Source organism: Myiozetetes cayanensis, unplaced genomic scaffold (assembly GCF_022539395.1).
Source record: "Myiozetetes cayanensis isolate MyiCay16 unplaced genomic scaffold, myiCay2020 scf1, whole genome shotgun sequence".
In the NCBI taxonomy this organism is placed as follows: Eukaryota; Metazoa; Chordata; class Aves; order Passeriformes; family Tyrannidae; genus Myiozetetes; species Myiozetetes cayanensis.
The window spans coordinates 148,474,965-148,497,803 of record NW_026086604.1 but is presented as its reverse complement, the minus strand read 5'-3'; the positions used below and the strand labels follow the sequence as shown (position 1 = coordinate 148,497,803).

Genomic DNA, 22,839 nt, shown 5'->3' with positions numbered 1-22,839 from the left:
CCATTCTCATCCTCACCCCTAGTCCCATTCCCCCACCTCATCCCCCCCAATCCCATTCCCATCTTCATCCCAATCCCCATTTCCATCCCCACACCCCATCCCCAGCTGCAGCCCCATCCTCATCCCCACCCCCAGTCCCATTCCCCATCCCATCCCCAGCCTCCTCCTCCCATCCCATTGCCATCCCTACACCCCAGTCCCATCCCCATCTGCATCCCAATCCCCATCCCCACACCTACACACCATTCCCATCCTCATTCCCATCCCCAGTCCCATTCCCACACCCCATCCCTATCCCCAGCCTCATCCTTACACCCCAATCCCATCCCCATCTGCATCCCCATCCCCATTCCTACACCCCATCCCCATCCCCTACCCCTGAATCCCATCCCCATCTACATCCCCATCCCCATTCCTACACCCCATCCCCTATCCCTGAATCCCACCCCCATCCCCACACCCCATCCCCATCCCCTATCCCTGAATCCCACCCTCATCCACATCCCTGCACGCCATCCCCATCCTCTATCCCTGAATCCCACCCCCATCCCATATCCCTGCACCCCATCCCCATCCCCTATCCCTGAATCCCATCCCCACACCCCATCCCCATCCCCTATCCCTGAATCCCATCCCCACACCCCATCCCCATCCTCTATCCCTGAATCCCACCCCCAACCCATATCCCTGCACCCCATCCCCATCCCCTATCCCTGAACCCCATCCCCATCCTCATCCCCTATCCCTGCACCCCATTCCCGCACCCCATCTCCATCCCCATCCCCCATTCCCACACCCCATCCTGACCCCCATCTCCATCCTCGCACCCCATCCCTATTCCCATTTCCATCCTCGCACCCCACCCCTATTCCCACCCTCATCCCCACACCCCATCCTGACCTCCATCTCCATTCCCACGCCCCATTCCCACATCTCATCCCGATCTCCATCCCCAACACCCCATTCCATTCCACACCCCATCCCCACCCCTATCTCCATCCCCCTACCCCATTCCCGCACCCCATCCCTATTCCCCTCTCCATTCCCGCATCCCATCCCTATTCCCCTCTCCATTCCCCCATCCCATCCCTATTCCCCTCTCCATCCCCATTCCCCATCCCTATTCCCCTCTCCATCTCCCTCCCCATTCCCCATCCCCCGCTCTCCCGTCCCGGTCCCTCCTCCCGTCCCGGCTGTCCCCGCGCTCTCTCCATGGCGGCAGCGGGCGGGGCCGGGGCTCTGGCGGACCTGGAGGCCCGAGAGGCCGCGGGACGGGCGGGGACGGTGAGTGCGGAGTGTCCGGGGGGCACCGACCCTCCTCGTCCTCCTCCTTGTCCTCCTTCTCCTCCTCCTCCTCCGTCCCCACGGGGATGGGGCGGTCCGGGCCGTGCGCGGGGCTGGGAGGGCGTGGGGGGAGCGAACTGGGGTGATAGAAAGGGGTTTTTTGGGGCGTCCTCCAGCGGGGAAGGGAGGTTTGGGGGGCTTGGAGGGGTCTGGAAGGCGATGAGAGATGTTACGGGATGTAGGGATGGGGTGGGGGTGAGCAGAGAGATGTTCGTGTTGGGATTGGTATCCTTTGGTGTGGATGTTGGATGTGGGGGTTCCTTGGGGTGCTTGAGGAGTGGAGGAGGAGGGTTCGGGACTCTCAGCGGGGTTTGGGTTGGGCTGGGGATCGCTGGAGGTGAGCTGGGATAACGTGAGGGTTTGGGACCTGTGGGATGGGAGTAGGATTTGGGGACGTCTGGGATGCTCGAGGGACTTGTCAGTCCTGATTGAGGGGGTGGATGTGAGTGTTGGCTTTCAACAAACTAGTTTTATGACAGTGTGGGAAAGGGATTCTTCTGGGAATTTTAGGATGCTTAACGTGGGGGGAGAAGAGGCATGAGTAGAGTGTAATTATGTGTGATGTGAGTGGAGCAGGATGGATGTGGGACGGGTCCTTAGCTGTATGGACTGGTGAGGGTACAGGGATGAGCTGGTGAGCTTTGGGAAGCTCCAGCTGGGCGGGGTGGGTGTGTTTTTGGGAATAAGTTAGGGAATAGGTGTTCCTGACAGATTAAGGCGAGGCAAAGCTTCAGAGCGTCACAGAGTTGTTGTGGTATGGTTTGGAGGCCTGTCCACTGGGGCAGTGGGATTGATGGAATTCTGGGGTTTGAGGTTTGCACAACATGTTTCATTCCTGATAATTCACAGGAGTTTGTGTAGACAGGAGATTTGGGATGGTAAAGGTTTTCTACATGCTTCCCTTTGGGGATAAGGATAAAGCCTGTAGGATTTATAGGAGCCTGTAAGCTCTGGATGTGCACAAATCCCGTTTTAAAATTTGAGATAACATCGTGCTTTCCAGCTGCTTTAATTCACTGCTCGGTCTGGAGAGTGGCTCTTGGTGCTGTAGGTCTGTGATGTAGCTGGTCAGCACTGCTGGGGGCATGGAGGGGGAGAAGCTGGGATGGAGCAGGTGGATACAGCCCCTGCAGTCTTAGAAGATGAGGATTTAACAGTGGTTTGGATTTGCTGGTTTATAGATGTGAGAAGAGGGTAAAATCCACCTTGTGATCCCGCAGAGATGGAGTAACTCTCCCTCATGAACCACATCCCAGTGGTTTTCTTTCCTTTGGACTGAAACCAACCCTTGAGCTGCAGCTCCGTTGGATGTTTTGTGTTTGATTGAGTCAGCCTGAATCCCTCTCATACTCCAGCATCCCACCTGTGGCTGTCCATGACTCCCTCTGGAGATTGCCTGCCTGAGGAAAGATGCTTTAGTGCAGTAGTTACCATCATGAAGCTGTCACACGTCCAAAAAACTTCACAGGCTGCTTCAGGACCATGGAAACATCCACTAAAGCTTTCTGCTCTTCCTTCAGCAGGAAGGTCAGGACTGGGAAAAAATAGTTGGGCGTTGTTGTGTTTGAAGGTTGGATGCAGAGAGAAGGGAGTTGTGGCTCTGAACAGGGAGGGAAGTCAAATACTTGAGAGAAATCCTGGTAACAAGACGTGTCTTATTTGTGTTGGAAGGAAACTTTCTGCTTTTGGTGGTGAGATAGGATAATTTCTGTAAGAGCTGTATTTTTAACATCATTCCTCTCATGAACCGAGCACTGGTTTGCATTTGCTCTCAGAGCCTTTTGAGTAGATTGTTTCCTAAGTACAGGCAATCAAGCAGGAGTTTGTGGAGCGTGTGGGGAAGTGTGGCCCTGGTGAATTGGGTGTAATCTCCTTACCCCGAGGAGTTGTGTAACACTGGAGTAGAGTGCAAGGGGTCTGATTAAGGCTGCCTTGATAATCCCCAGGCAGACGCTGGAGAGAGTTGTCTGCTGCTTAGGAAGTGAGGGGAAGGAGGGAATTGTGCTTCAGGTAACTTGCTATGGAAATACACTAAAGAATTGTTTGTTCTGATAGTGGTAAATACGTGCTGTTTGAGCCCTGCATTAACAGTTTTATTTTAAAGTGTTGTTGGATGGATGGATGCTTTAAACAGTGAAAAAAAAACAACTTTATTTGCTTCAGTCAGAAATTACAACTTGTTCTCCTGAAGCAGTTGCTTAAAATGCATCTCAGTGTTCTGGCTGCTTCGTGCCAGTAGAATGGGTGGTCTGACCTTGGTGTGATGTTATTAATTGTGAGTAATTTGATAATCTGCTCAGCCCGCAGACACGAGTACTTTGCCCAAGTTCGGGAGCCAAGGTCAAAGACCTGCCACGTACAGGTGGTTGCAGATCTTTGGGCTCCCGATCCTGAGCAAACAGAGGGAGCCTGGAGGGGGAAAGGGCAGTGGATGTGGAATAGGAACAGCATCCAGTCACCTTGACCAGTCAGTGGGTTGTGACAGTTTGTCACGGGTGGGTGACGTGGCAAAAGAGGCTTGCAGGTAGTTAAAACTCCCAGGGAGGGGACATTAGTGACTGCCACAAACTCTGTGCAAGTAACAAGAGGCTTGTGACAGAGCAAAAGGAAAACCCAGAGCCTCCTGGGTCTGAGGAGGGAGTGTGGATTCGTTTCTGCAGTGAAGTCTGGCAGTTAATTTGGAATTTGCCTGGTGGGCACCCACAGCAGATCTTCCCCAGGAGGGCAGGGGATCCCTCTGATGGGCAGCTGATGGGCAGCCTTGTGCCCTGCAGCAGGAAGGTTTGTGTGGCTTGGGAAGCTGTACCACTCTATATGTGCACTTGATGTTATCCTTAGTGATGAATATATATATATATATATATATAATTTTAAACTCTAGGTGTCAAAGGGAGCTGAATAATTTCGTAGGCTGGATTATAGAAAATGTATTTGATTCTTCTAAGCTTGGTGCTTTGTTTTTTGTTTTCCTGGCCATCTTTTGCCTCTTTTGGAGTTGTTTTGGAGTTAAACTTCATCAGTGTTACCAGCTTTTCACCATTAAGCTGTGCTGCTCTGAGCAACTGTGCTTAGAAGATAGCTGTGTTAAAGTTAATATTTCTGAGTTAGCAGGTGTATTTTTTTGTTTTTGTTTCACTTTTATGTTAATTTTCTGCACTGCTTCTTTCATGGCTGCTACCACATCACGTTGAAGAACAATGTGATGTTTCAAGCTGACTTAGAACAATCTTGATTGTCGTTGAAATTCTGTTTGCTGGGTGTTGACATGATGTTTGTGAGCTTGGTTTGATTTTACTCAGCTGGAGAAGAACTCTGAGAGGGGATAGCGGACAAAAAAATAACATCCAATTCTTTAATTTCCATTTTTAAAAATTCAAAACAGCGCTTCTCAAGAGATGTCTGAGATCTTCTGTGCTTTTAATTTGCTTTTCTAAGGAAACAAGTCACGTGTTCTGACAATTGCAGTTGCTTTAACCTGCTGGCAAATTGCTGCCACCTTGGACAGAGGGATTGTTGCCACAAGTTGTGTGGAAATGATTCCCATGGAGAGCAGAAATGAGACCCTTTTAGTGCTGCTGGTGGCAGGAACTCAACCTTTATTAGAAATTAGAGCAGCTCAAAGAGTTTCTGATGCCTGAACTAGGAGGGGTTTTGCTCCCTGGGTTTCTTAGACGAGGAAAACACGTCCTGATGAGACTCATTTCAAAGAGACTTTGAGCATCCTAATGAACTGTGTGATACAGGGCTGGTTAAAACAAATCTGAGGTTTGAGTTCACAGGGTGGTTTTATTTCTTTCTTTTTATTTCCCTAATGCTTTATTTATGTAGTTTGCCTGAAGCCAAGTCAATTCCTTTAGTTTTCCTTTTTTTCCTTGACTTTTTTCTGATAATCCCTTAAAATCTACTGCTGATCTTAGAGTTACTGGGCTAAATTTTAAAAAATTATGATTGGGACATCATAAACATCTTGCATGCCATTTCATAGTGTCTTTGGACGTGTGTAGAAATTAATATATTAATTAATTAGAAAATGAGTTGTTTGTTTTTCCCTTAGGCAAGATGCTTTCTAGGATATATTTACCCACTGCAGGGGAGTTCTTAGAGTAAATATGCATGTAAATATAGGTTATTAATCAGGTTTTTTTAACGTTCTTTATGGTTCTCTTTCAGACATTATGTGAGCTGCTGTGTTAGTCCTCTGGATCCTCATGGTATGTCTGAAGGACAGATCTCTGCATGTTCTGAATGTACCAGGTAAATCCCATTAATAACTTTCCATGGGAGTTTGTGACCTGTCCAAGAGCAAGAAGACAAGAGAGAGGGCAGCTTTTATTCTATATTTAGCCCTAGGTGAGTCTAAAAACAGCCTGGCAGGCCGTAGCCTAAAATTTATTTTTGGATTTGTGTGTTGCGGTAGAAAATCAGGGAACTGCAACACTCCTGCGGCTGTTTGCAAGTTCAGAGGTGCAAAAGAAAAAAAAAGAACTTTACTCAGCGTTTCTGATGCCTAAATAAAGCAAAGCAGGGAAAACAGGGGGTGCTTTCCAGGTAGATAATTCCCCTGTCAAATCCCCTGCCTCACCTTTTTAGTCTGAGAGAGGCCAAAAATGGACACAGCCACGAGCAGTGGCTGAAGAGTGGTGAACAAACCCCTTTCCCTGACGTATTCCCGGCTGGAATTTTGGGTTTGGAAATAATCTCACCTCGCTGAACCCCCGTTCCATTTGCAGGTTGTCCTCATGAATACTCCCGTGGAGGATGTCCCTGATCTTCTTTGCCTGTGTGGTGAGGGTGAGGGATGGGCTTCCCCTGTCGGCCTCCACGGATTTCCATTTCAACCAGGACTTCCTGGAATGCAGGAGGAGATTAAAGGCTTTATCCTCAGGCCTGGCACGGTACCCAAGTCGAGGCACAGCGAAGGGACGGAACCTGAGCATCCAGTAAGTCCCTGGTTGAGGTTATTTATTTTTTTAGGGGGGGTTATTTTTGAAATAATTATCTTGGGAATGAGTAAAATTTTGGGTATAGTTTGTAGGGCCTGATTCCAACCTTTTGCACTCAGCTCCTGCTGAATTTAGTGAGCATATGGCCACTAAATATATATTTTATATATTTTATATGATTATCTATTCATATATTTTCATACATATACATATATTAATATGTAAATGTTACGTATACAAATACATTAATATTATTTTATAAAAATATATTCTTATAAATATGTTTATATTATTTTAAAGTTTTATGTATTTAATATGTACATGTCTGTTTTATATATTTTATACAAATATATATTTATATTTTCATACATATATTAATATGTAAATGTATATATACTAATATATTTATATTATTTTATAAAAACTTCATATATTCTTATAACTATATTTTATATCTTTTATACAAATATATATATTTTCTTATATATATTAATATGTAAATGTCAGATATACCAATATATTAATATTTTACAAAAATTATATATTCTTATAAATATATAATATTTTAAAATTTTATATATTTTATATGTAAATGTATATTTTATATATTTTATACAAACATCTATTTATATATTTGTATATTTTCATACATATATTAATATGTAAATGCTATGTATACAGATATATTTTATATTATTTTATAAAAATTTTATATATTGTAAATATATATTATTTTAAAATTCTATATATTTTATATGTAAATGCATATTTTATATATTTCATACAAACATCTATTTATATATTTATATATTTTCATACATATACTTATATTAATATATAAATCTTATGTATGCAGATATATTATCTTCCAAAAATTTTATGTATTCTTATAAATATATTTAATTTAAAATTTTATATATTTTATATATAATTAACATATACATAGAAATTTATATTGGGCAGTGCTTGTTGCTGTTACCACTTGGAGCATCCTGGATTTCTGCTTCTTTAACGTGGCATCCTATTGAATAAAACTGGGGTAAAATAGAAAGCACAGGAAGGAAATGAAGCTGGGATGAAATATATGGATAATAGGAGAGGGAAAATCCAGAGAGAGAAATGTTTCAGCTTCAAAGCTGAGGTGTGTGACTGAATTCCTGCTAAAAAAGGGCTGAGCTGTGAGAGATCTCCCTGAGAGGGTTCCTGGAAGGAATGGGGCCCATGTCTGAGTGGGAAATTCAGTATAAACATGGGAAAGTTCAATATAAATATGGGAAACTTCAATATAAGGATGGGAAACTTCAACACAAATGTGGGAATCTTTGACATAAATATGGGAAACTTTGACATAAATATGGGAAACTTCCACATATATTTGGGAAACTAACTAAATATAGGAAATTTCAACTAAATATGGGAAACTTCAACTAAATATGGGAAACTTCAACATACATTTGGGAAACTTCAACTTAAATATGGCTTCAGTGTTAGAGGAGCCCCTTTTGGAGTAGAATTTTTCTTGTGCTGGTTCTTTCAAAGTTGGTTTTCTGGCCACCTTGTTCCTCACTGATGTGATTTAAAGCCACCCTGGGAGAAAATGTCCTCGATTTGGGCTGATGTACCAATTTATTAAAGTCTGTGTTGTGATACTCAGTGTGCTCAGGTGTCCTGGGCGAGTTAGGAATAAATAATTGTCTAAGAGTAAAGAAATCTTTAGGGGCTGCAGGGCTATGACAACAACAACAAAAAAATGCACATTTTTTTGCAGTCTGCTCCTTCAGCTAGGTCTGTACGCTCCGTGCTGACAGAAAGCACAGTTTAATCCTCCTGTTCTGCATGACTTTTACCTTTTTATGTTGATTACTGGTTTTTTTCCCCCTCTATTCCAGCTTCCTCTCCTCTGGGGATGTTGCCTGCCTGGCAATCTGTTCCAGCAGCTACTCCACCATCATGGCCTTCTGCTTCCTGGAGGAGCTTCGCTGGGAATTCACTGCTTCCTACGACACAACCAGCATCAATTTGGCTTCCAGGCCCTACGCCTTCATTGAGTTTGGTTTGTAACTTCGGTCTCTAATAGTGAAAATTACTACTTTTATGATGTTAAATAATGTCTCCTGGCCAGAGGCTGGTTGTGAAAGTGAACCTGGGCGTGCCTTTGCCTGTGGGTGTGTTTGGAAATCTTGTTTCTCAGCACCAGGGCCACAAAGCTCCTGCTCAGTTTAGTGAATATATATATTTATAGACTTCTCTATAAATATATGTGACACGCTTATATGTTATACTTCATATTTTATATATTATATTTATAGAAATGGTCTGTACAAATATATATAAATACAGTATTTATTTTATGATATATCAGCACACGGTCACTTTATGCATGCACATATTTATGTGTATTGCTATTTTTAGATGTATTTTGCCTGTTTTCATTTTCTGCTCAGTGGGCAGTGCTTGTCACTGTTAGAGGTTGGATCATCATGGAATTCTGCTTCTTCTTCCCGGTGCCTTGGAATGACTGAGTTTAGGAGGAGAAATTTATCCAAGAAGTTAAGAAGGAAGAAATGAAGAAATGACCTCATTTAAGAAATGAGGTTTAGCTTGTGATTGCAAGGAGGGGGGAAGATCTTGATGCCTCAAACTACTGGATTACTGGGTGTGCAGTGGCAGAGAGTTCATCTGTTATGGACACAGTCCTGGGGTGATTAATGAATGAGTAGAGAACAAGAAATTGATATCTCAGACACTTCCTAACGTAATTAAAAAATCTGAGGAGTGGAGACAGATGAGAACAGGGGTTAAAAAAAGGGAGACAGAACAGATTATTGTGGGCAGCTTTATTTCTGGCCTGACTTCGAACCTCATAACGCTCCAGAGTTTCTTTTTTAACCTGATAGAAATTGTTTTCTTGCCAAGGAGGAGCTGCTCTGCTGAACCTCACACACAGTTCCCTTGCAGTGAGGAGCTGCTCTGGGAGAGGATGAAATCCTGCAGTGGGTTTGCACCCTTCTGTCCAGATTGCAGCGATTTTTTTTTATTTGTTTAAGCTCATGCTTAAAAAGATTGAGAAATCCACGAGGAAAGCTTATTAAACAGTTGCCTGCTTGGATTTTGGGTGGATTCCCTGCAGGGCAAGTTACAGCCATGATGTAATTTTAGGTTGAGATCCACATTATTCCTTTTTTTTTTTAACTGGAGTAGGAATTGGGGAATTTCTACCCTCTTTTAATTGCATGAGGGTCTTTTCTTTAAAGAAAAAACACTTTTTTTTCCATTTTTACTATTATACTTTATTACTGAGTTTACCTAATATTGCTGAGTGGTTACTGATTTATTTATTTAATCATCTTCTTCCCTGTGTTTGGATCTAAGAAGCACTTGGTGCCTGAGATCTCAGCCTTTTGTCTGGTAGTTGCAGATATTATTATTATTATCTTCATCATAATCATAATCATAATTATAATTATCATTATTATTTTAATTATTAATATTACTTATAATTATTCTATGTTGTACATATAGAATAATGTAGATATTCTTGCCTTCTCAGCAGGCTGACTTGGTAAAATGCAGGATTTTTCCCTAAAGAATGTTTCATAAGCTGTGTTTTGGAATAGAAGGAATATGTAGTTAATTAATAAATACATAGATATAAATAATACATACATATTATATATTTATATAGAATATTTAAACTGTATGTAAATAATAGAAATAAACACATAAATGTAAGAGAAATAAGTACATAAATATCATAGAAATAAATACATAAATATAAATAATATATAATAATACATGTAAATAATACATAATATATAAATAATATAGAATCACATTTATAAGTATTACATTTATATCATATCCAGTAGCAGCTGTGGGCAACCTGTGCAATATTTGGTGTGGATTTTACTTACAGGATAAATGTTTCTGCATTTTGTTCCCCTGAGCATTTGAAATAGCTTGAATTTGCCCATATCTTTCCACAATTAATTAGGAAATAGCCCCACCCACGCTGAGTACTTGGAGAAATTCCCTGCTTAGGCTCAGCACAGCTCCTGTCAAACCTGCAGCCATGACTGTGGAAAGGGATTTGCAGGCAAATGGTGGTAAATTGAAAGGGTGAGAGAGGAAGGAGAGGGATTGAAGAATTACTTTTTCCCCTAACCAGCAGAGGAATTTTATACCTGAAACTAATAAGAAACAAAGGAATTAAAAACAATTAAAAAAGACCGCCTTGACATGATTCAGAATTTCCCTAATTGGGGTTCAGTAATATTAAGGGTTAATAATTAAGCGGTTCACCTTTGCGGATCTGACTGAAGCAGCTCTCTCTGCTTGTTGCAGATAACACCATTCAGAAGGTGAAATTCCAGTTCAACAGCACCCGTGGCTCTCGAGCCAAGGCCAACTGGGAGAAGGTGGAGGAGGAGCTGAAATTCCAGCCCCCAGTTCAGCTGGAACTGGAGGACACGGAGCTGCTGAACGGGGTGGCCAATGGTGGGCCCTCAGGAGTCCATGTGGAGGTTGGTAAGTTGCTACTACCCGAGGTGACAGCAGATTTCCTGACCTCTCACCCTGCAGATGGCACGCAGCAGGTTCCTTTTTGCACTGAGAAACACGTGTTTATATCGGGGGTGTGAAGCAAAAAAAAAAAAAAGGACTTTTCTATCATAGGAAACAACATTTGGAATTCACATCCCGGCAGGTAAAGGTAATCAGTGCCTTTAAGGACCTTCTGGTGGTGTCTTTTTCCAGCCTTGGATCAGCTTTTCTGTAAGGAAAGTTTTTTCTAACTGGGCTTGGTATTTGCCACGTTAAATTCTCCTGCTTCTAAAATCCTTGTTTGTTCAAATTTCTGTGGCAGGAGGAGCTCAAAGGATTCATTGCTCGTGCAAACTCATAAGAGAAGGAACATAATTATAGTCTGAATGAGTTTCTTCAGTCTTGAGGCAAGAAAAGATGAGGAGAACATGAGCTGAGGGTAAAACTCTTGTTCCCAGACTGCCTTGAGTTGTTCTCCCCTTTGATTTTATTCTTCACAATTTAGTGCATTTGCCTAAAATTCTGAAAGAGGACTTGTGTATCTGTAAAAACAACACACAGAGCCTTGACAAGAGACTTTCCTGTACCAAAACCTGCTGTTAAAGTTCCAGCCTCTACTTTTCATGATAAAAATGGTTCATCTTACTCGTGTTTCATTTGCATGGTCAGAATCCTGCCTCCCTCCTCCACAAATGAAATCACAGAACCATTTAGGTTGGAAAAAACCCCTTAAGATCATCGAGTCCAACAGGAAACCAAACACTGCCAAGTCCACCACTAAACCCTTCCCTGTTTTAATCCTATTAACATGGTGGTTTAGATGCAGCTGGAGTGCCATGAGCTTGTGTTTACTCCTCTTTTTTTTCTTTTTGTCATTCTTGGCTTATGAAACACTAATAAAATTAAGTTCCACTTGCTCAATCTTATTCTTTGTGATGGATGAGCTGGAATCTAATTTGACATAGGTATTTTAAATTAAAATATAGCAGGGCAGTGGCCAGGAGGAATTCAAAATAGAATTGAAAGGCCTGTATTTGCCAGTCAGGTTTGTGAGTGCTCCTCAGAGCTGTGCTTGAAGGTTAAATCTTTTCATGATGTGACAGGGTGTAGAAATTCTTTGCACTGTTTTTTTTCCCTTTTGAGCAGCTTCAGTGCCAGTAAATATTTGCAATCCAGTCTGTGCCCACAGATCAGAAATACATTTTCAGTTCCCCCCCCTATTCCTAATTGCATTTCCATCTGGCTTTTTATTTCTGGCTCTCCTCTCTGCTCTAACCCAAATACTCTCACAGATTGTTCTGCCTTTATTTTAAGGATCATGTTTGTGATCATCTGTTTCCCTCCTCTGGAGTCGGCTTTCCTGGCTTATGGCTCTCCCCTCTCAGCATTCCCTACCAGCTGAATCCCTGCTTTGCTGCTCCAAGTTTAGCTGAGTGCACAGTGTTTGTTCCCAAATTGATGTTATTTATGTGATGGCCCTGCTGTTCTCGAAGTGCTGTGGTTGCAGGTGAGCAGGATGTCATTGTGTCTGCATTTTCTAGTGCAGATAGATCAATCCATGCATTCCCTACTGCAGATAGATCAATCCATGCATTCCCCAGTGCAGATAGATCAATCCATGCATTCCCCAGAGCAGATAGATCAATCCATGCCTTCCCCAGTGCAGATAGATCAATCCATGCATTCCCTAGTGTAGATAGATCAATCCATGCATTCCCTAGTGCAGATAGATCAATCCATGCATTCCCTAGTGCAGACAGATCAATCCATGCATTCCCTAGAGCAGATAGGTCAATCCATGCATTCCCTACTGGAGATAGATCAATCCATGCATTCCCTAGTGTAGATAGATCAGAACATGGATTCCCTAGAGCAGATAGATCAATCCATGGATGATCACAACACCCCTCTCCTCACATGGCTGTAGCTGGCTCCTGGATTCTTTGGAGCCACGTGAGCTCATCCCCTGGCTCTTCAGTGTAGTGTGAGAAGGGATGGAGAAGTCAGGGCAGTTTTGCCCTCCTTATTATTTATGGGAACAAGAGCTTTTCCTTCTCTTTGATTTCCATTCTTCTGTTCTTTCCTGTGTTCACCAAACCCAGCCCAGCTCCTGCTGGAAAAGCCCTTCCACTGATGCCCACCCCGCCAGGCCCAGCTCTGCTGCGAGGCCTCCCCTCGTGCCGTGGTGTGGGCACGGCTGGTGGGGCTCTGCAGGACATGGGCACAGCAGAAATGAGAGCTCTCAGCAGCTTCCTCTGAAGAGGGGAAGAGTTTTCTCCTCAGAACTGGCTCTGGGAAGCAGAACAACTTGTGCAGTTTGTCCAGTAAACATGCTGGGAAATTACGCAGCTCCTCCTGATGACTGTTCTTAATCTTCTGTAGGGAGTCCTTCAGAGTCCTTTGAGAGGTGTTTTTTGCAGCTGTCTCACCTCTCTTGTCTTTCTGTGCTTCTATTTTATTCTAAATCTGTCTGATTTCATTTCTCACTCCTGATGCTCCTTATCCAGAGCTTTGAGTGAGTGACTCAGTGCCAGACCCTTGTGCTGAGCCTCGAGGAGGCAGCACAAGAGTGTTGGTGTTAAACGGGCAGAGGCCTCTGCTCACAAAATCTTTTATGGGCAGAGGTTTCCATTTCTTCCTTGTTGTGAGGGTGTTTTCACAGAGCTGTTCTGGGCATGTTCAGACCTGCAGGTGCATTTTGCCTGGGGGTGCTGCGTAACCCACAGTTCCCAAATGTTTCTGTGTGGGTCTGGTGCTCTGAAATGCACAACTTGAAGAATCAAATCAGTTTGGAACCCAGTTAAAATTTATTTGTGCTTGTGCAAAATTGTGCTGTCTTGGATTAAGTGCTTGTAGTCTCCTGTTCACTTATTTAATTTAATAAGCCATCCTAACAGGAAATTCTCTTCAAATTATGACTGAATTCACACAAGGAAGTGTGATAATTTTTTCCCTTAGCAGGAAACATCTCACTTTTCTGTGCAGGTTCAGTTTGTGAATTAAACCTCAGAACTGAATGGCAGAAATAAAGCTCCACGATTTCGAGATCAGTTCTCACAGAGGCCAAACTCTGAGCCCTGATATTTTAATCTCCCCTGCATCTGTGACAGCATTTCTTTTTATCCTCCTGGACTAAGGAAACTGTAACTTTTACATAATATTCCATGCTGCAGAAGGAATATGTGGAGCCCTGCATTGTTCTTCCCTGGGGACTGGGAACTCCTGACAGGTGTAGTTTGCAGGATCCTGTTCAATGAATGACAAATTGTGCTGGAAATTTTTAATTTGTTTGAGAGACATTTTGTGCCTCTGAAGTAAATCTTAGAATCTGAGGAAAAGGAAGAGTCTTTATTTGGAAATTCCTGTGTGAGAGAGAGAGCTGTAACATGATTTAATTGATCAAAAATAGCAGGGAACTGAGTTCTGGGGTCAGTGAGTGAACAAAGATGCTGCCACCGCTTCTGTTCAGGGCACTGTTTGGGCCTTAAATGTCACTGTCTGCAAAAAAAAAAAAAAGCCAAATAGCCTTTGATGACAGAATTATACCACTCTGACTATAATACACAGTAATACTCCAAAAAGTGACACATATCCAATGGAATTAATGCAGTTCCTTTGGAGCTGAAATTATGGATGTGTGAGTGTGTGCCAGACAAATTAATTAGAGACCCTTAGAGAAGATGCTTTACATCCCTTAGTTAATTTGGCACCAGATTTTTTTTTTTACATCCATCCCTCCAAACCTCTCGAAGGAGAAGACACTGAAATGAAGCCCAGAGTTTAACTGTCAGGATCTGGATGCACCTGGACAGGAGGGAGGAGATCCTGAGAGCCAGGGAGGCTTCCTGGGGTCTCGATTCATTCCCTCCTGTGTCTTGTGGTGCAGGAGAGGGTTTGAATTTGGTGCCTGAGCTGCAAATTCCCCCTTTTTTTTTTTTTTTATTAAGCTGGCAGTGTCCTACTTGTGGTGACCCAAAGGCAGGGATGACACCTGGGTGAGTGTCCAGGTGTGGAATCTGTTGATGGGCGAGCGAGGGAAAAGCGGAGGCGGGTTTTGGGACAGCCCCGGATTAGAGGCAGCAGATTCCCAAATTAAAACACTCACTCCTGGTAATTGCTTTGACCTTAATTAGGTGTCTTATCAACGAGATTATCCTGCAGAAACGGTGTCAGGGAGTGTGGGTGTTAAGCACTAGTGGAGAAGGTGAGAAAGGAAGGAGGCAGGTAATTCCCTACCTGTGGAATGTGGGCAGCCTGAGCCCTCGGGAAGAAATAGAGAATTACTGCTTAAGGAAGAGATGAGTTTGCTGTCTTGCTGTTAGGGGTGTCAGGAATCCAAGCCCCTTTCCCAAACCGTTGGGTGCTGAAAGGCTTTTCTGCTGGCCTGTGAGGAGTGCTAAACGTGCTAACCTGCTGTAATAAACACTTGAAAAACACCTCTGTGCACCGTGATGCAAGACACTGATGCCAGATGGGTCAAGAAGAATTCTACTCTCAATCTGTTTAAAAAATACTCCAGAGCTCTTGCTGATTTCTGGGTGTCTGAAGAACAGAACAGTGTAATGCAACAGCAAAAAGTGTTTTTTCTGTTCATAATTAGTCTCCTCTGGAGCGAGCACGGAAGGTTTTGAAAATGTTTCAAACCCACAGAAGCTGATTTGGGTTGTTTTCTGTTAAAAGACTCAGAGCAATTGTGCAAATTCTCGCTAATGTCTGGTTTTCTTTTTTTTGTTTTTTTTTAAAGTCCCTTCTTACAGAATGCAGCCTGTGACCCCCCTGGGGATCCTGTCACTGGTCCTGAACATCATGTGTGGGGCTCTGAACCTCATCCGAGGAGTCCACCTGGCAGAGTATTCATTTCAGGTACCTCTGGATGGCACTGAACCCTGGGAATGGGCCAAAGGCAGAGAATTCCATGTGGAGGGGGGCAGTTCTGCTGGCTGTATTCAGTTTTATTTTTATTTATATTTTAAGCCTTTTACTCTGCTTAAAATCTGTAGAAACATTTTCCTCTTGCCAGCCTGGCTGGATTTATTATTTTTTTTCCCCTCTCCTGTACTTATATTTTATTTTAGATCCTTCCCTGTAATTTTTTTTGTTGTTTTTGTAAACGAGCAGGAAACTGCAAACAACATTTTGAAAGCAAAAGTGTCCTGGCTGTGTGCTGACACAGTTTTATTTAGCAGGAACTGTCACAGAAGTTCTGGGTGTCTTTTTTTTTTTTACAATGATATTGATCTTGGTGTTTAACACTGTGACAGTCAATCAGCATAAACTAAGATGAGAGGTACTTGACTATTTTTATAGTGTTCTCAAATATCAAGCAGCACTTGCTAAAAACTGTGCCTGACGTCGTTGTTTGTCACTTCTTCTAATCCCAACAGGAGGACCACGAAGGAATTGGGAATGTGATAGCTTTTTTTGTACCTTTTCTAGCCTGTGTTTTTCAGGTATGTTCACTGTCAGTAAGATTCTTGCTGGTTATTTTCATATTCCAATGCACAAGACAGGGTGATTTTCAGCTAAGCAGAGGTTTTTAACATCCTACCTGAAGGGTTCCACTGAGGCATTCCTCAGTTAAATGTGGCACAAAATGACAGCTAAAGTGGCATAAATACCATTAAAGGCACAGTTTGACCCTTGGCAAATTGCAGTTGAGTGGGATAAACAAATGCTCTCCCAAAGAAGGTTCTTTCCCAGAGGGCTGAATGTCTTTCTGTCAGGGCCAGACTTAGTTATGGGCTTTTGTAGCACCTTGAAAGGCCTAAGCAAATCTTCACAACATTATTGAAAATGTTTTAATTTACAGTGACAATCACAATCAATTCTGGTGGCAAATGCAGGGCTTGACTTCCTCAGACTTCTCTTTTCCCTAATGAGTTATTTGTGCCAGCAGTGTTTGAGGAAAATAACAGCGTGCTCCAATTTTTCTTGAAAAATTCCTTGAGTTCCTAAAACAGCACTGCACAACCTTTAACTTAAGGGTGATATCTTGTTGGAAAATCTGAATTTTTTAGCCTGCCATCCCAGGAAGCTGCAGTAGTTGGATTATTACTGGGAATAACTTAATGTTTACAGTGTGTCCATTCCCTTGTGCTGTTGCATTTGAATGATGTTTGAGGACCACTCCCTGCAGGCTTCTGTTTATTTATGGTGTTCAAAACTTGCAGAGAGGTTATTTATTCTATTATGAGACGATTCAATGTCTTTCAGCTTTCTCACCCCTCTGCTCAGGGCAGAGCTTTAAGGTAAACATGCTAATTTAGATCTAAATTCTTGATGCAAGTGGCTCTTCACAAAGGAAGGCTCTGTCCTGCTTTTTTCCTTCAGTCAGTACCTGGAGCCAGGGAAGCTCCATGAAGGAATGTTGCCTCTCATCCTTTGGATTTACAGCAGGCATCTTCCCAAAATGCCTGTGCATAAATTGCAGTGATCTGTGCCTGTGGCACCAGCACAGTTGGAAAGTGAGACCCCAAGTGAGAAAGGCTGAGCTGTTGCTGCCTGAGTTAAAAAAAGGGACTCTTCTGTCAGCACTTGGAGCTTTCAGTTTGCTCCTGGAAGGGTTGTTGTGCTCTTCACACACCCTCAGCAAGTGGGTCCCACCTGTCCCAGGCAGCAATTCCCTCTGTAATCCCCCTGGGATTTTGTGGCTCAACCCTAACACTGCCCCTCTGCTCCTTTTGCAGTGTTACCTGTACCTCTTCTACAGCTCTGGCAGGAAGGTGAAGACATTCGTGCTCCTCTTCTGCGTCTGTTTGTGCAACATCCACCTGTATGGGCTGAGGAACCTCTGGCAAATCGCCTTCCACATGGGAGTGGCATCCCTTTCCTCCCACCAGATCCTGGCGAGGCAGCTCCTGGAGAAGCAGCCTGACTGTGGTGTGTGAGAACACACTTGGGCTTTGCTGCTCGAGTTTTACAACTGGTCGTTTTTTTCTTCGTTGTATTCACCTGGCCAAAACCAGCTGGGGGGGGGATTTTTAGGGATTTGTGGCAATGGCTGTTGCAAGGAGGGTGGTTCCCAGCCACCTGGAATAAAGTAGGATGCTGGAATCACGTCCAGCACCCAGGGAGTGAGGAGTGTCGCTGTGTGTAACATCTTGTCAGGTGGCATCGACAGAGGGAGCTTCTTAACCATCAGCAGGCTTTTACACCTTGACTTACACCACCCACACAGCGTTCTGCCATTTGTCTTGCTGGCTTTGGGACAGTTTGGCAGGTCAGTGTCTTGCCCTGCTCCTCAAAAGGTGTAGTAAAATGAAGATAAAAGTGATGGGGAATGGTTTTTTTTTGTCTCTGGAATTTGGGGAGGGTTAAGATTCTTGGTAAATGTAAGTCAAGGGGTCGTTGGCTGCAATTAGGTGAGTTCACAATCAGTGGGGAGAAATGGTTAGGGGGAGTTTCAGGGTGATTTGTCTGGGTTTTGAAGGGCAGGAACAGGCTGTGGCTCTTCTAAAAACCATAAAGGCTATAAATATCTCCTGGCTAAACTGCACATTGTAGTTAAGTGTGTGCTCAGTGGTTAATTGCAACAGTGCTTGGGCAGCATAAAATAAACCAAGTGAGTGATCTCTCAGCTCAGGTGGCCTTATTTTCCTTGGTTAAGGTCACTTTTAGTGCAAGGGCAAGTCCATGTTTGCTTGGTCTGTATGGATAATAAATCTTCCCAGCCTGCTTGTGCCAGGCCATTGACTCCTTCACCTTTTTAAAAGAAACAATGGGTGGCTGGTGAGCAAAAACCCATTTCCAGGAGCGGAAAGCCAAAGAGCAGGTTCTCTTCGTTCTGTAAAACACCTTCAGTCAGTGGAGTCCTTACACTCAGCTGAGTTTCTGAGTGTGCATTTTGGAATACAGGACTGCAGAGCTGGGATTCTTCTGGATGTGCTGGTGTGCCACGTGCCAGCTGGGCATTTTAGAGCACAGATGAATTAATTTAGGGCTGTCTGTTAAAAGAAAAAAATGCACAGCATTTCGATGCAGCAGGGCTGTAGGCATTCAAATGGAGATGTAGAGGGCTGTAGGTGTGTCAGTGTGGAATTGTGGTCCTAAAATTTCCCTTTTGTTTTTGTTCTTGAGAAGTTTTTTTTCTCTCTGGTTTCCCCCTCCCCCTTTTGTTCACCAAAGATTTATTTTCCTCTCACGTGATCTCTACCTCTGGTTGCAAAGAGATTAATTGACGTGCAGTTGAGTTGTGTTTCTTTGCAGAAACACTTAAAACAATTTACTTCCTTGTATCTCAGTGAATTTTCCCGAAATCTCAGGACTCAAACACGAGTATAAGCGGAGGATCAGACCAGAAATTTGTGGTGCTGTACTTTGGAAGCACTTCTGGATGCAGCTGATTGCCCATTACAGCCTGACCAGTTTCTAGGACATCAAGGGACTTTAATCCCAGAGCTTTTCCCAGCAGGAAAATGCAGATATTTCTTTTTCATTGCACTTACTGTGGCACTCTAACATCATAAAAAGCCTCTAAATGTGAGGGATGGCGTGGTAGGAATTGAGGGAGGGATATTTTAGCCAGCCAGTAAGCTGTGTGCCATGAGGGAATGGATTAAAGTTGGGATAAGGGAATGGATTAAAGTTGTTTGTCTGTCATTATCCCAGTTCTCTTCGAGTGGAAAAGTGAAGCCAGAACTCAACCACTGTCCTGAAGGAACCCGGGTGACCCCACAGATGTGAGGGGTTACAATTTATATCCTGTTACAATTTTTCGTGCTGGTCAGCCCCAGTTTTCCTCCTTGGGAAGGTTCTTTTGGAGACTTCACGGGAATTAAGCCACGAGCTTGGATCACAAGTTGTTTGGGTTTTTTTTAAAAAAAAACAAACCAAAATCTGAAAAAAATAACACCCCCAAAAAATCTGATACTGGAAATGTTACACTTTAAGAGTGCTGGATCTGATTGTATTTTCTAGGAGCAGGAACTGGGTGTCAACCCCCACTGGGTTATCGTGGGGAATCATCCCGTGGGGAAAGGATGGAGGATTTTATACCTCAGACGGACAAAACTTCAGGAAAAGGACTTTAGTGATATCACCCAACTCCCTGCTCCTGCCTTTTTAGCCAAAATCTGGCTAAATAATCCCAAAGAGCTTTCCTCTTCCTTGTCTTAAAGCCAGGCTGCTCCAGCTTCAGGCACAGGGAGCATTTACAGCCTGGGCATTTACATTCCTCACTGACTGGAAGGAGCTGTAACATTCCTGATGCTTCCCAAGCATTCCAGCTGTTTGCTGTGTCCTAGAGCAGATCCCTGGGCCAGGTGATGTCACCCACAGCTCTGCAGCAGTGCTACAGCAAAGGTGTCTGGATGATTCGTGAGATTAACGTGAAGTGGATACATTTAAATTCAGCTTTAATTTAATTCTTTTTTTTTTCCTTAAAAATGTCTCAGTAAAATCAAAGCAAACCAAACCCGTTGGTTCAGTTCTGCCTTTGCCTAGGCTGATATTTCTTTGCTTTGTGGGTTGATTGGAGGATTTGTCTGGATCTTTAGACCTTTCCCACCTAGTGACCAAAGCTCTGCTTTGCTGTTAATCCCTTTGCAACCTTTTTTTTTTTTTCCCCCTCCCCCTGTAATGTGTGTAATTCCTTATTAAGGAATTAAGGATTAATCTGGGTGCACTAACACTGTGCACTCTGGAGGTTTGGGATGGGATTCCAGGAGGAGGAGGCAATTTAATGTTTTTAATGGTGGTGTTCCTAGAGTGGCTCCCCCATCCACGGGGTATTTACACAGTTAAACATCTGCTGGAACAGCAAGAGGAATGGAACAGTTTACAAGGATCTCAGTGCTTTTTAAGGTGTAATAAAAAAGAATGACTTGCAGGGTGAGTACATGAGGTCTGACTCACGACGTGGGATTGTTCCTGAGTGGAATCAAATCCCCAGGGAGGAATCCATCCCTTTTTGTTCCACTTTCAACTGTTTAATGTGGTTTGAATTGCAGCTTCTTAACTCTGTCAGTGTGCAAGATAAGTCTGTTGGAGACTCTTTTCCTCACCCAGCAGCTCAGCACAAGAAAATTGGCAAAGAATAAACTCCAATAACTTCCAGATTTTCAATTCTTAGTCACTTTATGAAGCTGATAATTTTCCATGTTTTTTTTCCCCCCATTTCTCCCAAAAACCTGTTGAGTTTGTAGAAGGTGGGCTGGTACCTTTTTAGACATTTTTGCACTGTATTAATAATTGAACCTGTGTAAATGTGTATAAAATCATTTTGCATGTATATATGTACATATATCTAATAAATGGCTTTTTTTTTTTTTTTTTTTTCTAATGGTTGTCTTCATTTAGAGTTTTGAATTAACTGATTGTATCAGCATTTCATTTTTGGAGGCACCTTTAGTGTTGTGTGTGGCATCACTTGAACTACATAAATACCTTTATAAATCTGGGTTATGGAACTTTGTTATCCAAGCAAGAGATTGTAGCAGGCTCTGATAAAATCTTTTTATAGCTTTAACTATCGTGCTCTTTAATTTCAGAGGCTGTTACAGGGGATTTTCCTGCAAAACTTGTATTTTGAAGTGTGTGAAATAAGGTGTAACACAGTCCCATAGGTCCTCTTCCAGCTTCCTGGAAGTGGGATGTGGAATATCAGCCTGGTCTCTGATTGGAAATAGGTCAGGCAGTCCTTACTTCGAGCTTGTGGACTTTTTTTGGCCAATTTCAGCCACCTTTCAGCCCTGAAGACACCAATCCATCAGCTTTATAGCAGCTGATGTGCCAGGAAATTCAGCTTTCCCACCACTGGAATGTGCTTTGGGAAAGGTGCTGTATTGGACAGGGCTGAGAGGGCCCTGCTGAGTCAGGAACCAGAATAATCAGAATAAAGTAAAAATCAAAGAGCTGGAAGAAACCAGGCTCGTGGAATTAGTGGTTTTTCTTCCCATTTTTCTGCTCCCTGGTTCTCCACGGGAATGACACCTTCAAAGTGAAGGAGAGTGGGTTTAGGCAGGATATTAGGAAGGAAATTCCTCCCTGGGAGGGTGGGCAGGCCCTGGCACAGGTTGCCCAGAGAAGCTGTGGCTGCCCCTGGATCCCTGGAAGTGTCCAAGGCCAGGTTGGAGCAACCTGGGTTAGTGGAAGGTGTCCCTGCTCGTGGCAGGGGGTGGAATGAGATGATCTTTAAGGTCCCTTCCAACCCCACCCATTCTGGGATCTGCAGCAAAAGCAAAGCACGGCTTTCAGAGAGAGGGAGAAGCCCCTGGAATGGGGGGAGAGGAGGAGCAGTGGGAGGTAAGAGGGGAGGGAGGAGGGAGCCTCGTTCATCTGAGCTGCTCTGCCCTTTGAAACCGAGATGTTATTTTTGTGCTGTAAATAACTGATTGCTCAAAGCACGTTTCTTCTCTAGCTGCCAATAGAGAACAGCAGCCTCTCCCTTCTCTTCTAAGGTGAGGGGAGAGAGCAATTATAACTCCCTTCCTCTTTTGAAGATGCTGATAAAAGGAGGTGGGAGGATCAGAGGGGCCCTGTGCCGAAAGAGAAACAACTCCTCAGGTGATAGAAGAACATGTTTTGATTTTAAGCAAAGTAACTCCGCTTCTGCTGCCTGCTGGCTTTCAGATGTGACCTGATTGCATGGAAAAACGGCTCTGCTGGGGAGGGGAGGGAAACCTTGGCCACAAAAACGTGTATTTTTTAAATATAGATTTTAATATATATTTTTTAAAATATATTTTTATATATAGTGACTGACCAAGTGACTGGCACAGGTTGCCCAGAGAAGCTGTGGCTGTCCCATCCCTGGAGGTGTCCAAGGCCAGGCTGGAGCAACTGGTCTAGTGGAAGGTGTCCCTGCCCATGGCAGGGGTTTGGAATGAGATGAACTTCAAGGTCCCTTCCAACCTAAACCATTCTGATTCCCTTAATCCATTTTTTTTAGCCCTGGGAAGGCTGATCCAGGGAAGAACCGTTTTACAAGGGATTAAATGGCAAACACAAAAAGAGCCCTAAAAAGAAGTCTTTGCTTTCTGTTCCCACTTGAAGCACAAAATAAGCAAAATGC

General features: G+C 43.4%; 1 protein-coding gene across 2 annotated transcripts; it reads left to right on the top strand.

Moving 5' to 3' along the window:
• Positions 1–1,203: 1,203 nt before the first annotated feature.
• On the top strand, positions 1,204–21,108 carry SEC22C (SEC22 homolog C, vesicle trafficking protein). 2 transcript variants are annotated; one of them, XM_050322984.1, is made up of 8 exons: positions 1,204–1,284; positions 5,515–5,598; positions 6,075–6,284; positions 8,177–8,340; positions 10,632–10,814; positions 15,574–15,692; positions 16,214–16,279; positions 17,516–21,108. In XM_050322984.1, the coding sequence occupies exons 3-8, from the start codon at positions 6,103–6,105 to the stop codon at positions 17,714–17,716; spliced, it is 915 nt and encodes a 304-aa protein (XP_050178941.1). In that variant the 5' UTR covers positions 1,204–1,284; positions 5,515–5,598; positions 6,075–6,102; the 3' UTR covers positions 17,717–21,108. The 2 variants fall into 2 exon arrangements, with proteins under 2 accessions (XP_050178941.1, XP_050178949.1); XM_050322992.1 differs by lacking the exon at positions 1,204–1,284 and having other exon boundaries at positions 5,516–5,555.
• Positions 21,109–22,839: the final 1,731 nt, after the last annotated feature.